This window comes from Cryptomeria japonica, chromosome 1, assembly GCF_030272615.1.
Source record: "Cryptomeria japonica chromosome 1, Sugi_1.0, whole genome shotgun sequence".
NCBI classification, from domain to species: Eukaryota; Viridiplantae; Streptophyta; class Pinopsida; order Cupressales; family Cupressaceae; genus Cryptomeria; species Cryptomeria japonica.
This window is the reverse complement of record NC_081405.1, coordinates 662,671,841-662,685,601: the sequence shown is the minus strand read 5'-3', so window position 1 is coordinate 662,685,601 and position 13,761 is coordinate 662,671,841. Positions and strand designations below refer to the sequence as shown.

The following is a 13,761-nucleotide window of genomic DNA, read 5'->3' as shown; positions in this document are numbered from 1 at the left end:
ATGTTTATGAGAAAAAATAGTCTAAAGAATTAAGGACAACAACTAAGAAACAACACACACACACACACATTACTTTTAATGAATGTGAACGAAAGATTTTAAGGATGTCCATGAGAACAAATAGTCTAAAGGATCAAGAACAACAACTAAGAAAAAAGACACATAAAATACTTTGAAGATATGAATAAACAAAAAAATTTAATGATGTTCATAAGATCAAATAATCTAAAGAATGAAAAAACAACAACTAAGAAACATCATCCAAACTCAACTCAAAAAACATAAGATCCATAAAAATTACTATTTTCCCCAACTTTATTATCAAACAAGACATTTAAATTATCCATGAAATACTATCTTTGTACTTAATGTAGATGATCATGTGGGTATAAATGTTTTTAATTTCATACAGCAAACACTTAAAAAAAGCCCTCCCATGTTTGACTCGATTGGGGACTTTTATACCCCGAACGAACTTCTTATCACATTCCTTACGTTTTATGCAGCAAATTAAATCAGTAAAACCAAAAGCAAATATAACTTGCTCTCTTCTGGACTTGGTAGGACTCGATCCGGCGACCTCATGGCGCTCAAATTTTTGAACAAGAAAGGATGGCACACGGGCAGTCTCCGAAACATCGAAAATGTATGGAAAGCCGAACAAAAACACGAAGCAGAGCAGAAAAAATTAGAAGAATTAAGAAAGCAGATTCAGGATGAGCGCGAACAGAGCGAATTTCGTCAATTACAGGAACAAGCTGGTCTTGTCCCGTAAGTATTCGTATACCCGTGATTTATTTTTCTATATATTTCATCGTTTTTGTCTGAAGCGGTCTGCAGTATTGCAGATCTCAGAAGATCATTTATCTTCATTTAATCCCAAATTTTCCTCTTTTCTTTACATTATCGTGCCCTCTTTTCTTCCTAATTTACCCTTTTGTGTTTAAGCTGCGATGTCCCTAATTTACCAGTGACTGAATAGTTTTGTATCTCAAATTTATGTATCGCAGGTCAGGTTTTTATGGCCCTGATTTGCCCTAATCAGCAATTAGGATTTTACTGCTGTGTCATCCTTTCCTTATATTTTGTGGCTCGTTTAAACCTAATATGCTCTTTGTAATTAATGTTTGAATGGCCTTTTTAACCATGATTTGCATTTTTCTTGTATAATTTTTTTATGATCCTTTAACCATAATTTATTATTTAGTATTTATTCTTTTCCGATAAGGTTTCAAGGCCGTCAAAGCAAAATTTATCTGTTTCTGATTCCATTTTAGTTGCTCTCCTAATTACTTTTTCCATAATCTGAAAATGTGTTTATTTCCATCGTAACCCAAATTTACTCATATTAAAAAGTTTTTTTGACTCCTTTAAATTTAATTTTGCCTTGCCTGATTCGATTCTACCAGTCTCCCTTTCTGTTTTGGTTTGTATGGTCCTTTCAACCATGATTTACTCACTTATGTTTAGGTTTTCATGGCCATGTTATCCTTAATCAACTCTTTTATTGAGAACGTTTTAATGGCCCTTTTAACTGTATTTTGCTCCTTTCTGTTTAGGTTTTTTATGCCCCCTTTAACGATAATTTAGTCTTCTAATTCACCCGCCAACTAGGTTTTTTATGACCCCTTTTAGCATTAATTCACTCCATTTAGATTAGTTTGTTTATTGGTGTGATGCTTTTCTAAAATTCTGATATTTGCCTTTGTAATTCTCTGGATTCTCAATATGTTCTTAATGAGATATTTATATAGTTTTTCTTAACTTTATTAAGTAAATTCTTGGGAGTTTTAATGGCAGTAAACAAGAGCGATTGGAGTTTTTATATGACTCTGGATTGGCCGTGGGAAAAGGCAGCTCTGACAGCTTTGCGTTGGGTAAGCCTGTGGAACCACAGAAGATTGAGACAGAAAATGAGCTGAATAAGGTAATTTTCTGTTATTTTTATTAATTTTTGTTCAAGTTGATTAGGTTTGATTGCGAAGGTGCTTTTTTCTGAGTATTTGATTCATTTGTTCTATACATCTTTGCTGTTTTTTCTTTTTCCATTTTTTGCTGGCGAATTGTGGGTGAGGTAGTGGGGATTTTTTGCCACAGTTTTGATGGATTTTTGGATCACCTAATTGCAGTGGAGGATTAGAACCTGGGTTATTTGCTGATCCCCATGACAATTAGACCACACCATCTTGGATTTAGCCCCGTAAATCTTTAGATATAGGTGTTTTGTTGGGGGGAGGCTTAAGATATTTTCGAATTGAGTTTATATATATATAAAATATGCAGTGAAACCTTTATCATCTACTGGTCACCCCATCTCAATAAATTGAGGGCACATAATCCATTTATATAAGTTATAACCTATGTTACTAGTTCATGCAGGAAAGCCCATGGATCTTGGTCCTGTTCAAACCTTGTCTGGGTCCTGTGATGGGAAGTTTCATTTTCATTATATCTGATTCAGTCCAATCTATTTCTTATATGTATGGCCAACCCAATCCAAAGTTAAATCAATCATGTTGTTGTAGAAAGTCTTGCTTTCAATTGGTTATGGCCGTTTCCCGGTGGATGGACACCCCGGTTTCTGTCAGAGTGCTACCTCCTGTCAGTAGGCTGTCCAGTGATGGCTGATGAGTTTTTAGTGGTGGTGTTATTATTGTCAGGGTTGCTGCTGTTTTAAGTTTGTATGCTGCTATTTTACTTTATTTATTTTTTCTTTTTTTTTTTGAGGATTTGTACAGTTCCGGTGTTTTTTAACTTTTATGGCTTGTCTTTGGATGATAAGTCTTGGATTATTACCTGTGGTATTTATTTGTAAAAGGCATCTTATTTTTGAGGGGTAAATGATTTTAATCCGGAGTTATGAATCAGAAAGATTACAAATGGGGGACCTCATCCTCAACATAAGCATTCGATGATAACACCCCAATAGAATTTGAATCTTGGTAGTAAGAACAACAACACCCCATTTAAACCATCACACTACGCCGATACTGACAATTACTGGCTTAATGTTTTTAATAACAGCATGTGCTTTAGAGAGAACCCTCCCAGTAACCCTGTTCTGTACCAAGGGTTAATTTTGCCTATCTTTGAACACCTTAAGGCTAGGGTTCCTGTGAACCCTGAAAGGGCTCTCTTGATTTCTGAGGATGAGATAGTGGGGATTCTGAGAGTGTAGGATGGGAAACTGAGAATGAGGAGGATGAAGCCTCTCCCCTACCCAACAAAAAGCCTAAAAAAGGGTTGAAGTTTGCTTCTACAGGGACTAGTAAGGACATTGAATCCCCTTCGTCTGGTGGTGTTAAATCTGTGAAGAAGGCTAAGGGAAAGGGAAATGGGCTGCTCTTGTGATTTCTGAGAGTTCTCAGGAACATGATGTTCCTGTTTTCCCTCCAGACTCGGCGGATTCCCTCTCTCATGATAATGAGGAGAATTCCCAGGATTCAGTGGATTTGAGCTTTCAGGATTTCAAGCCGAAGCAGGAGATTCCGTTTGGGGTTTTAGAGACTGCTAAGAATAGTTCTGCATCTTCTCAGGCTCTTCAAATGGGCCTTTCATGAGATCAAAAGCCTCAACCTCAAATAGCGTGCTCTCTCGTCTAAGATGGAGGATTTACAGGCTAAGGAGAATAAGGAGGTTGCTATGCAGGCTGTTGTAATGTCCCCTAGTTAGTTATACCTTTAAAGTTAACCCCCAACTACCCAAGTCTAAAATAATTTAAGTTTAGGGGAGTACCTCTGTTTACTGTTTTCCTGCATATAAAAAACCAGAGAAAATATATGTAATGATACTCATAAAACTGAAACACACACTAAAAAGTATGTTGAATGATGTATGTCTTAATGCATTAATTACCATTAGTATGAGATTTATTAAATAAATTCAGATTGTTATATCTGTCACATACAGTCAGATTTGTTAGATAAAATCAGATTTATAGGCTAGTTACTTTTCTTAGCTATCCAATTTCTCATTACACTAGGGTAGGCTAGTTGGATAGGGTGTCCAAGGAATCCTCCCTCCTAGGCCCAAGAGCAGATACCATATCCCCCTTGGCTCCATATGGCAGGTGTTAAGCATCCATCATGGAGTGGCATACCCAGCGAGGTGTCCTATCGCCGTTCCCCCTCATCACAACCACCCCCTCTCTTAAGCCCAAGAGCAGATGCTTCATCCCTCTTGGCTCCATGTGGCAGGGGTTAGGCATCCACTATGGAGTGGCGTACCTAAGAGAGGGTCCCTCATATGCAATGAACCAATTATGATATTCCCACTGAAATCATATTTGTTATTCAGCTCAACTAATTGTGATAATCAATTGTATTTGAGATAGTTATTATACTTCCATTATACCATATTGCTTAGTGTCTTATATCAGATTGTTAACAGTTCTTTCTGTTAGTATTACCTTAAATCGGAATTATTCATAAGTGTCATTGCTGCATCTTATATTAATAGCATTTTACAGTATTATAGCAATATATTACAAACTGCATTTGATTGCCTTATTCCTTCTGGATTCATTAACAAATGTATATCTATATGTATTATGTTTAACAAACAGTACTGTTATGTATAATCATTTCAATACTGTTTGAATAATTATATATTATTTGCTTCTCAACTTAATATCATATAAATGTCACCCATTTGATTAAGATTACACACAGCAGTTATATATAATTACATACCAATATAATATATATAAATTGCTGACTGGTTATATTCTATTATTAAATCAAAAGTCAGACTTATACATACTTGTCACTGTTGACATTTATATGATATTAAGTTGAGAAGCAAATAATGTATAATTATTCAAACAGTATTGAAATGATTATACATAACAGTACTGTTTGTTAAACATAATACATATAGATATACATCTGTTAATGAATCCAGAAGGAATAAGGCAATCAAATGCAGTTTGTAATATATTGCTATAATACTGTAAAATGCTATTAATATAAGATGCAGCAATGACACTTATGAATAATTCTGATTTAAGGTAATACTAACAGAAAGAACTGTTAACAATCTGATATAAGACACTAAGCAATATGGTATAATGGAAGTATAATAACTATGTCAAATACAATTGATTATCACAATTAGTTGAGCTGAATAACAAATATGATTTCAGTGGGAATATCATAATTGGTTCATTGCATATGAGGGATCCTCTCTTAGGTACGCCACTCCATAGTGGATGCCTAACCCCTGCCACATGGAGCCAAGAGGGATGAAGCATCTGCTCTTGGGCTTAAGAGAGGGGGTGGTTGTGATGAGGGGGAATGGCGATAGGACACCTCTCTGGGTATGCCACTCCATGATGGATGCTTAACACCTGCCATATGGAGCCAAGGGGGATATGGTATCTGCTCTTGGGCCTAGGAGGGAGGATTCCTTGGACACCCTATCCAACTAGCGTACCCTAGTGTAATGAGGAATTGGATAGCTCAGAAAAGTAACTAGCCTATAAATCTGATTTTATCTAACAAATCTGACTGTATCTGACAGATAGAACAATCTGAATTTATTTAATAAATCTCATACTAATGGTAATTAATGCATTAAGACATACATCATTCAACATACTTTTTAAGTTTTTAGTGTGTGTTTCAGTTTTATGAGTATCATTACATATATGTTCTCTGGTTTTTTATATGCAGGAAAACAGTAAACAGAGGTACTCCCCTAAACTTAAATTATTTTAGACTTGGGTAGTTTGGGGTTAACTTTAAAGGTATAGCTAACTAGGGGACATTACAGCTGTGATGGATCCCTTGTCTCCTGGTGGTGTGAAAGTGATGCCTGAAGGGACCTCTGTCGGGGCTCTGTGGATTGAGAATGAGAAGAAGATGATGGCAAACTGTTTGTCTAAGAATGTGGAAGCCATCCAAAAGATGAAGGAAATGTATGAAAAGAAATTTAGGGAAGCTGAACATAGGATCAGCAAATATGAGACTGCCCTCCGCAATGTTATGGAGCATAGCCACAAAGTTTTGAAAACTTCAGCTGACAACATGGTGACCTTGGTGGCGAAGCTGGAAAACTTTCATAAGGATAGGGCTTTTGTTGATTTGGAAAAAGATAAAGACATGGGCACAGAAGATTCTGGTCCAAGCAAGCGTACGTGGGCTAGCACAAAGAAGAAGGCAACTAATTTGCCCCAGGACATCATGGAACTGAAGGATGCTACCCAGAAATGCATCAGCTTGAATCTGAAGTTGCTGAAACCCTGAAGAACCTGGACTAGTTTTTTGCTGGTGCTGTTGTGTCTCTGCTGGCATGTTGCTGGCTTTTTTCTGTTGTTTGGATTGGGGTTCTCTCTTTATGCTTCCTGCTTGTTCTCAGTCCTGTAGTTGTTTTGGTTTGATCTATTTTACTGTGCGTATCTGATATATCTTTTGTAATCTTTATGTAAAGGGTTTTGGGTCCCTTCAAAACCTGTTTTTGCGTTAATCAAAAACAACATGTGCTTTAATTTCTAGCACCTTTAAGTGTTCTTCAAATTCAAATCGTGGGTCACATTAATTTAAAGGTGCTATTGTTTGGCATTTAATTCTTAACTTACTTATATTATCATTTTATAAATTAACATATATTTAGCCTTTAAATGTATGCAGTATGTGGTTTTATCAGCATACATATATTTATTTTTGCTGCTTTTGAGGTTATAGCTGTATTTTTGGGGTTCTTTGAAGTTACACATGGACACATACACATATACGATCTTATATAGTTAAGTAATCTATATTGTAACTCACACTATTAACATGTTATGTGCTATTCTGAACTTAATTCCTGTTTCAGGCTGCACGTATGTATATATTTATGATTTTTATATGTTTTTGTATAAACAAATCCAAAATGAACCCAACCCCAATTTTTTTTTTGTACTGGCATACTTAAATTTGAATCTCAACCGGTAACTTATGCCATAACCACTGAATCTTTTGTAAACATGTGATCTATAAGGGTTGTAAACTGAGTTGTCAGTCTTGGTATCGGAACAGGTTCGGGTAAGCCAGTAAAGCATTTTTTTCTTTCGTTGGGTATGGATGGGTCTGGGTTCATATATTAAAAGTTAGAAAAAACAATAATGCTCATAATTGCCAATAAACAAAACATTTGAATAGTTCGTAATTGGTAAAAAAGAAAATACTCATAAATTTACAATATGATAATCTAGTGATTTACTAATTTGTCAAATGCCAATACAAAATAAAAATTACAATTAATATTCAATTCATTGAGAACATCAAAAGTCAACATTTAGTTCAATTTTCATTTGAACTACAATCAATTGCAGTGTTACTCCCACTATTTATGTCATATGCAGAAGCTGTCTCATCTATAAAAACGTTGACAAGCTATGGAATTGTAACTCGACACATGCAGGAGTTAGATCCCAATTCCTCATCCACTCATTGTAATTAGGTCTCTAATGTGACAGGGGCTGCAAGTTGGAGTAAAAAAAGACTAAATCTTTAGTTTTTTTCTCTCATCCAATTGGTTGTGCTTAATGGAGTGGATAAAGGAATATAGACTCCAATTTCACTTAGCTGAAGAAGCTTTCGTAACCTATTGAATTTGCATACAAACATTTACAACAAAAGAAAAATAAAAAACTTAATAGATAACAAATGCATACTGAAAATAAAATTTTAATTGCAAGAGGTTGCAATAAAATAGAGCCTTGGCCATGCATATACCACCATTATGAGCATCTTTCCTATGCTCGTCTCAGAGACAGCAAAAATCATGATTCTTTGAAAATATGAAGTGGCCAAACTCACGCAAGGCAATACTCAGTATATTTACATTTGAGAATTTCTTCTGAATGCAATGTTGTATCCAACAACCTCTTATTTCTATATGGTGCCACCACCCTTAGGAAATTAAGTAAGTTTGAGCTATAAGATTTTGGAGGCAAAGTGAATCCTAGGAGATAGAAGACTGTGGTCATCTTGTTACAATGGTCAACAATGTTTTTTTTGCACCTTTTTTAAAAATGTTTGTATGTGGTCATGCTCCTTGGCTTCTATTATGGTCTTTATTTTTTCAATGATATAACTCATGCCATCATAAATTTCATCCCAACATGAATGATTTGTATCAATATACCTAATCATGTTGATGATTAGCATAGTGAAACTCAGAACATTGTTCACACGAGTTCACCACTTTTCATCCATGGGTCTCTCTGTATTTGATTGACTCTACATACCGCAAAGAGTGTTAATGACCTTTTTGTTCAATGTCTTTCACTGTTTCACAAGTCATCTCAAAATGATTGTGCGATGCAAATCGAGTTTCAGCCTGACATGGTATAAAAAATTAAACAAATTGAAAGATTAAAAAGTAGATGACATATCAAAAATAAAAATAAAATTAAAAATATACTAAAATGTAAAATTACCTTCAATAACTCCAAGTTGGAGGAGGACTTGAAGATGGCTTGTCACATATTACGATTTCTCCCAAGCATTTGAATCAGTGCTCCACGGAGACGCATCCCTCCCAAAAAAACTCGCGTCTCCTGTAGGGGGACGTTTTTGAGACTTGGGGACTTGGGGGAAACGTCCCCCCATAGCACCACCACTTCCACCACCTTTGGCGGGGATGCCACTAGGTCACTTGCTATATGTCACATGCCGTTACATACTAATTCCAACCTTTAACTTCATGAAAACTAGTTGGCCTTTCATGGGACACTCACAGAGATGTTATTTGCAGAGTTTGCCTTAAAGATTTCAATTCACCTCTATTTATTATATCAGCACCATCCCCCCCACCACCACTCTGCCACCGTCCCCCCATCGTCCCCTCGCCATCCCCAAATTTAGGCCCTTGGTCCCCAAAACCTGTCCCCGCATCCCTGCGTCCCCCAGTCAAGAAACTCCGTGGAACATTGATTTGAATCTTCTTGACCTTTGTGTTAATTTCTTTGATTGACTTGATCTTTGTACCAATCTTTTGCAATATAAAGTTGAATGAGTGGACAGTATACGGTGGCAAAAGTATACCCATATGTACACTCTATTATTAAACTAATTGCTCTACAATTTTAACATTGTCCATTTATAACTTGGACAACATTTTTGGGGTCCACCTTCTTAATGGATTGTATGAGGATATTGACAATGAAAGTTGCTTCCTTTACTTGACCCTCACAATCTACTACCTTCAAAAACATCACCTCTTTGGAGTACAGTGCAATTACATTGATTAGTTGCTTATTTTTCAATCTTCCCATCCATCTGAAATGATGACACTTCTATTTTGGGTCATGTATCTTTGATTGCTCTCAATGATGCCTCCACGAGCCTTCTCCTTGGCCAATTAGGTGTTGTGTACTTGTTGATACCTAGGATTAACGTAACTGGTAGGTGCCAATATGGTGATCTAACAAGCTTCATAGGAGGCTCATTGGCATTGATGCAATGAGCAATGCTCTTATTTGCAACTATTAAATAAATAAATAAAATTATTAGTAAGTGTAAGTATTAAATAATTTTATTAAGGCTGACTTGCCTTTTTGTCACGGTTTCCTCTTAAACCGAATTTGGGGTGGTTCTTCTTGGGGCCTAATTTAGAAGGGAGTTGTATGCATACATGTGCTGTGGCAAGGAAAGGTATCAAAGCATTTCAAGGTTATTGCATTAAACAAATGCGTCAGAATCTCAGACGTAAACCTGTGTCTTCATCATGTGGTAGGATGTGGCCTCTGCCAGCGTGATCATTAGCATTTTCTGTTCATTCCTGGTGTACTTGGTAAGTATTGTATAGTATCTGTGTGGTTTTCCAATTTGGGCGCGAGCTAGAGATCAGATACAAATGTGACATCAGAACAGTTCGTGACTAAGTTGGAGTGGGATGGGAAAGCGCTTAGACTGGAGTCGAGAAGCTAGCGATAGAAGCTACTGCTTGTGCCTCTAAATGCATGCATATTGCTGAATACAGCTGAATACACTACCAGGCACGTGGGAGCTCAATACCGCATCCCTCTGGCATAAACTGTACTTCTGGGTCAGTTTTGCATAGTGGGAATTCTTCACATGCTATGTGATTGGTATGTAGAATGTATTATTCCAGAATCACCTCTGTTGTTGAGTTCTTGCCTTCTTGGACATTGCATAGTTATATTTCCTGAATATTACACTGTTATATTTAAGGGTATGCGAATTGGTGAATTGTTTTTAGTTGGGCACATCTGAAATGATATTGTGAAAATGCTTGATTGAATCTGAGCATATGGTTTCAATTTCTTGGAAATTACTATTCGAGTTTTATTTGCAGTATCATAAGTTGGTATATTTTAAACAATTTGCATCATTTTTTTCTGCAAAAGAAATTCTTAAAAACACCTTACTCTTTCTGAGCAACGTTTTACAACATGTAGAATTTGTGGGAAGGAGTTATTATATTCTATATCACTAGTTTTATACATGTTCCTGGCATAAATGTATTAATGCATTTTCTTTATTAAATGTAGCTTGCAGCAGTTCCAGGAGCCCTTTTTGTGGTAGAGAAACCTGCATCAGCAAATGACACGTGGAGGAAATTGCACTCAGACCCTTTGCTGATGATCCGTCAGAGGGAGCAAGAAGCTCTTTCTCAAATCAGGAATAATCCTGTCAAAATGGAGATGATAAAAAAATCTGTATGTTCTCATTACGTTTTCTATTTGATTGAGTACATGATTTCTTTCTCTCTAAATTGTTTCTTGACTTGTACTTTGTTAGGTTTGAGATGCTCTTTAACTGCAATTTAGATTAGATTTGCTTAGATATGAGGATTGTTAATATATGACAAATGTTGTTGTGGATTCAAACAGTTAGATGTCAAAAAGCTAAGAAAGGAGGAGAAGGAAAGGAAGAAAGCAGAGAAAAAAAACCTTAAGAAAGAGAAGCACAAAAGAGAACCTAGCAGTGACTCTGAATCTGATATGGACACTACTAACAGATTGAGAAAAGCAGAGAAAAAGAAGCGTAAGAAAGAGAAGCAGAAAAGAGAAACAAGCAGTGACTCTGACTCTGATATGGATGCTACTACCAGATTGAAAAAGACACAACATAAATATACATCACATAAACAGTCAATCGGCAGTGGTTCTGAGAATAAATTGCTCAAGGGCATGAGCAATGAAGAGGATATGAAGATTAAGAGAAATCATCTTATGGAGCCTATGGAAAGATACAACTCAAACATTAAAATTCCTGAAGATAGAGAGCATTTGATAAACAGCGAAAAACAACAAGAAAGGAGATGTCACCAAGAAAAGCCTAGATCACCTTCAAATTATAGACATCATAGAGCACAATCCCCATCAGAGAATGGGGAAAGGCATAGATCAAGATCTCCCAATCATGGGAAAATCCTATCCCATAGATCAAGGTATAGATCACGATCCCCTTCAGAGTATGGGGAAAGGCATAGATCAAGATCTCCCTTGGATCATGTGAAAAGCCAACACCATACACAAAGGCGTGGATCACGATCACCTTCAGATTATGGTAGAAGGCATAGATCACCTTTGCAGGATGGTGGAAGGCACAGATCACCTTCAGGTTATGTCAGAAGGCAAAGATCACCTTTGCAGGATAGTGGAAGGCATAGATCACCTTCAGATTCTGGCAGACAGCATAGATCACCTTTGCAGGATAGTGTAAGGCACAGACCACCTTTACAAGACAGTGTAAGGTATAGAGCACATTCACCTGATGGTTGGAGGAATAAATTACCTTCAGATCACAGGAATAAGATTGTATCACAGCAAGACAGAGTAAATGACTTACATGCTAGGGGTACAGATTCCCAATCAGCTGAGGAAAAACCATCTACTGTACCTGATCATACCAAGCCTGCATCACGACCGAAGTATCAGGCAGGCAAGTTATCAGAAGAAGAAAAAGCTGCCAGGTTACGTGAGATGCAAATGGATGCAGAATTACATGATGAACAAAGGTGGCAACGATTGAAAAGGGCATCTGAAGCTGATGCACGTGAAGCTATAGAAGCAGCTAAAGGATCTGGAAAAAATTTCTTGGATGTTACTAACAAGAGGGTGTATGGTGCAGATAAAGGAGGAAGCTCAACAATTGAGGAAAGTGTTAGGAGACGCACACACTATTTACAAGGATCTGCCAGTGCTACCGAAGGCAATGCTTTTAGAAGATGAAAAACAGCTTAGACTACGGTTTCAATTTCATTTCACATGAGCAAATTCTTTTGCTCGCTTGACTTCTTCGATATTATTGGTGTTGTATCTTCTTAATGTATTTTGTTTTAGTAATCTAAAATTTGTACAATAAATTCAAGCAATCCACAAAATTGTTTTTGTAGAATCCATTGCTTTATTACTTATTAGAATGCTATTATTAAATGTTCAGTCTTCAACTGTGGTAATTGTTACTCTTCTTTTCTGAAAGGCTAATAACCATAATTTACAAATTATAGGGTTTGGATGAGGTCACATCCCTCTAGGGGAGAGGATACTCAGCACATTATTCAACTTTGAGCTATTTCTCTCTGTAGAAGATGAAGTGGATTTCTTTTGTAGAATATAGAGTCGATTCTTTAGGTATAAAATTAAGCTGAGAGTAGTGCCAATGAGCAACAGCAATGTGACATCACTGACTTGCATCACTAGAAGTTAAGATATCCCCCTCATAAATAGAGGACGGTGTACAATTTCTAGTTTCATTTGAAATAAATTGCTTGTTCTGATCAGTAAATGTTTGGTCTGCTGTAATTGATGATCTGTGGAAAAAGCTTTCGACTGCGAATATGAATTTGTATGTAACATTGCAGATGAAGCAAATAAATTGTAAGTCTTAAATATAATTTGAATGTCTCTATATATTCTCTGCTGAATTAAATACCCTCGAGTCATGGACTCTGGCTATTCCCTTCCAAAGCCTCAACAATTACTCAAATATTGTTTTGAGCATCATTACTGGTACAAGTTTATAGTGGTTGATTATAACTTTCATTCGTTATATTTCGTTATATCAATGGTATTTCGATGTAGACTAAACTTTTTTCGTGATCCAGTTCTGATTTAGCTATAGAAATGATAGCTGCTAAACAAATTAAAAAGCTGTGAACTGAAACTGCAAACCTGCTAATTTCACGAGGTTCTGAACTAAATTGTGATGCCGCGAGAGGCCGTGCACTGAAATGTAAAGTTGCATAGTTCTACCCGTTAAAAAGACTACAAACTGAAATGCGAAGGTAGAAATTATAGCTGCGGAATGCCCAAAGTTATTGAGAGAAGACCATCTTAATATAAATTTGCTTTAATGAAATTTCCATCAAGCGAGGTCCCTAAATCTATCTTAGGTTTTTCCAGATTTCGGTATTAAAGCTCAATCTAGCAGAATAGGAGGGATCCCTTCAAGTAAGGAGATAACATTGAGTTGTTCTCCGAGCCTCAAGAACTTTGAAAATCAATTTGATGTTTCAAGGAATAAGTTCACCATTATGTTTTATCTCAACAAAATATTTGATACATTTAGAGAACCATATTCTTTCATAGCCTTAAATCAACATTTTTTTTAATCTTTATAAGTGGGAAATCATCTATATTGGTTAGGAGTTGGAAAATACAAATATTTAAACTCTCCGAATAAATGAATGATATCATAGTAGATTGTGTTGTTCCAAAGTATTCATTTGTTCCTATATTTATTTTGCTTAGAAGATAAATTTAAAGGTTAAAGTTAAATTTGCTAGAAACAAGTAGAGGGATTA

General features: G+C 36.2%; 1 protein-coding gene across 1 annotated transcript; it reads left to right on the top strand.

The window, feature by feature from the left end:
- Positions 1-430: 430 nt before the first annotated feature.
- On the top strand, positions 431-12,353 carry LOC131071985 (uncharacterized). Its single transcript, XM_058007983.2, has 4 exons — positions 431-771; positions 1,801-1,927; positions 10,502-10,669; positions 10,844-12,353. Exons 1-4 carry the CDS (start codon positions 584-586, stop codon positions 12,185-12,187), a joined length of 1,827 nt encoding a protein of 608 aa, XP_057863966.2. The 5' UTR covers positions 431-583; the 3' UTR covers positions 12,188-12,353.
- The last annotated feature ends 1,408 nt before the right edge of the window (positions 12,354-13,761 follow it).

Bases quoted from the DNA above. Each gene is read 5' to 3' on its own strand.
- LOC131071985 (XM_058007983.2), top strand. From the start codon at position 584: ATGGCGCTCAAATTTTTGAACAAGAAAGGATGGCACACGGGCAGTCTC. The intron at 772-1,800 runs GTAAGTATTCGT...TTTTAATGGCAG, and splicing joins GAACAAGCTGGTCTTGTCCC to TAAACAAGAGCGATTGGAGT. The intron at 10,670-10,843 runs GTATGTTCTCAT...GGATTCAAACAG, and splicing joins TGGAGATGATAAAAAAATCT to TTAGATGTCAAAAAGCTAAG.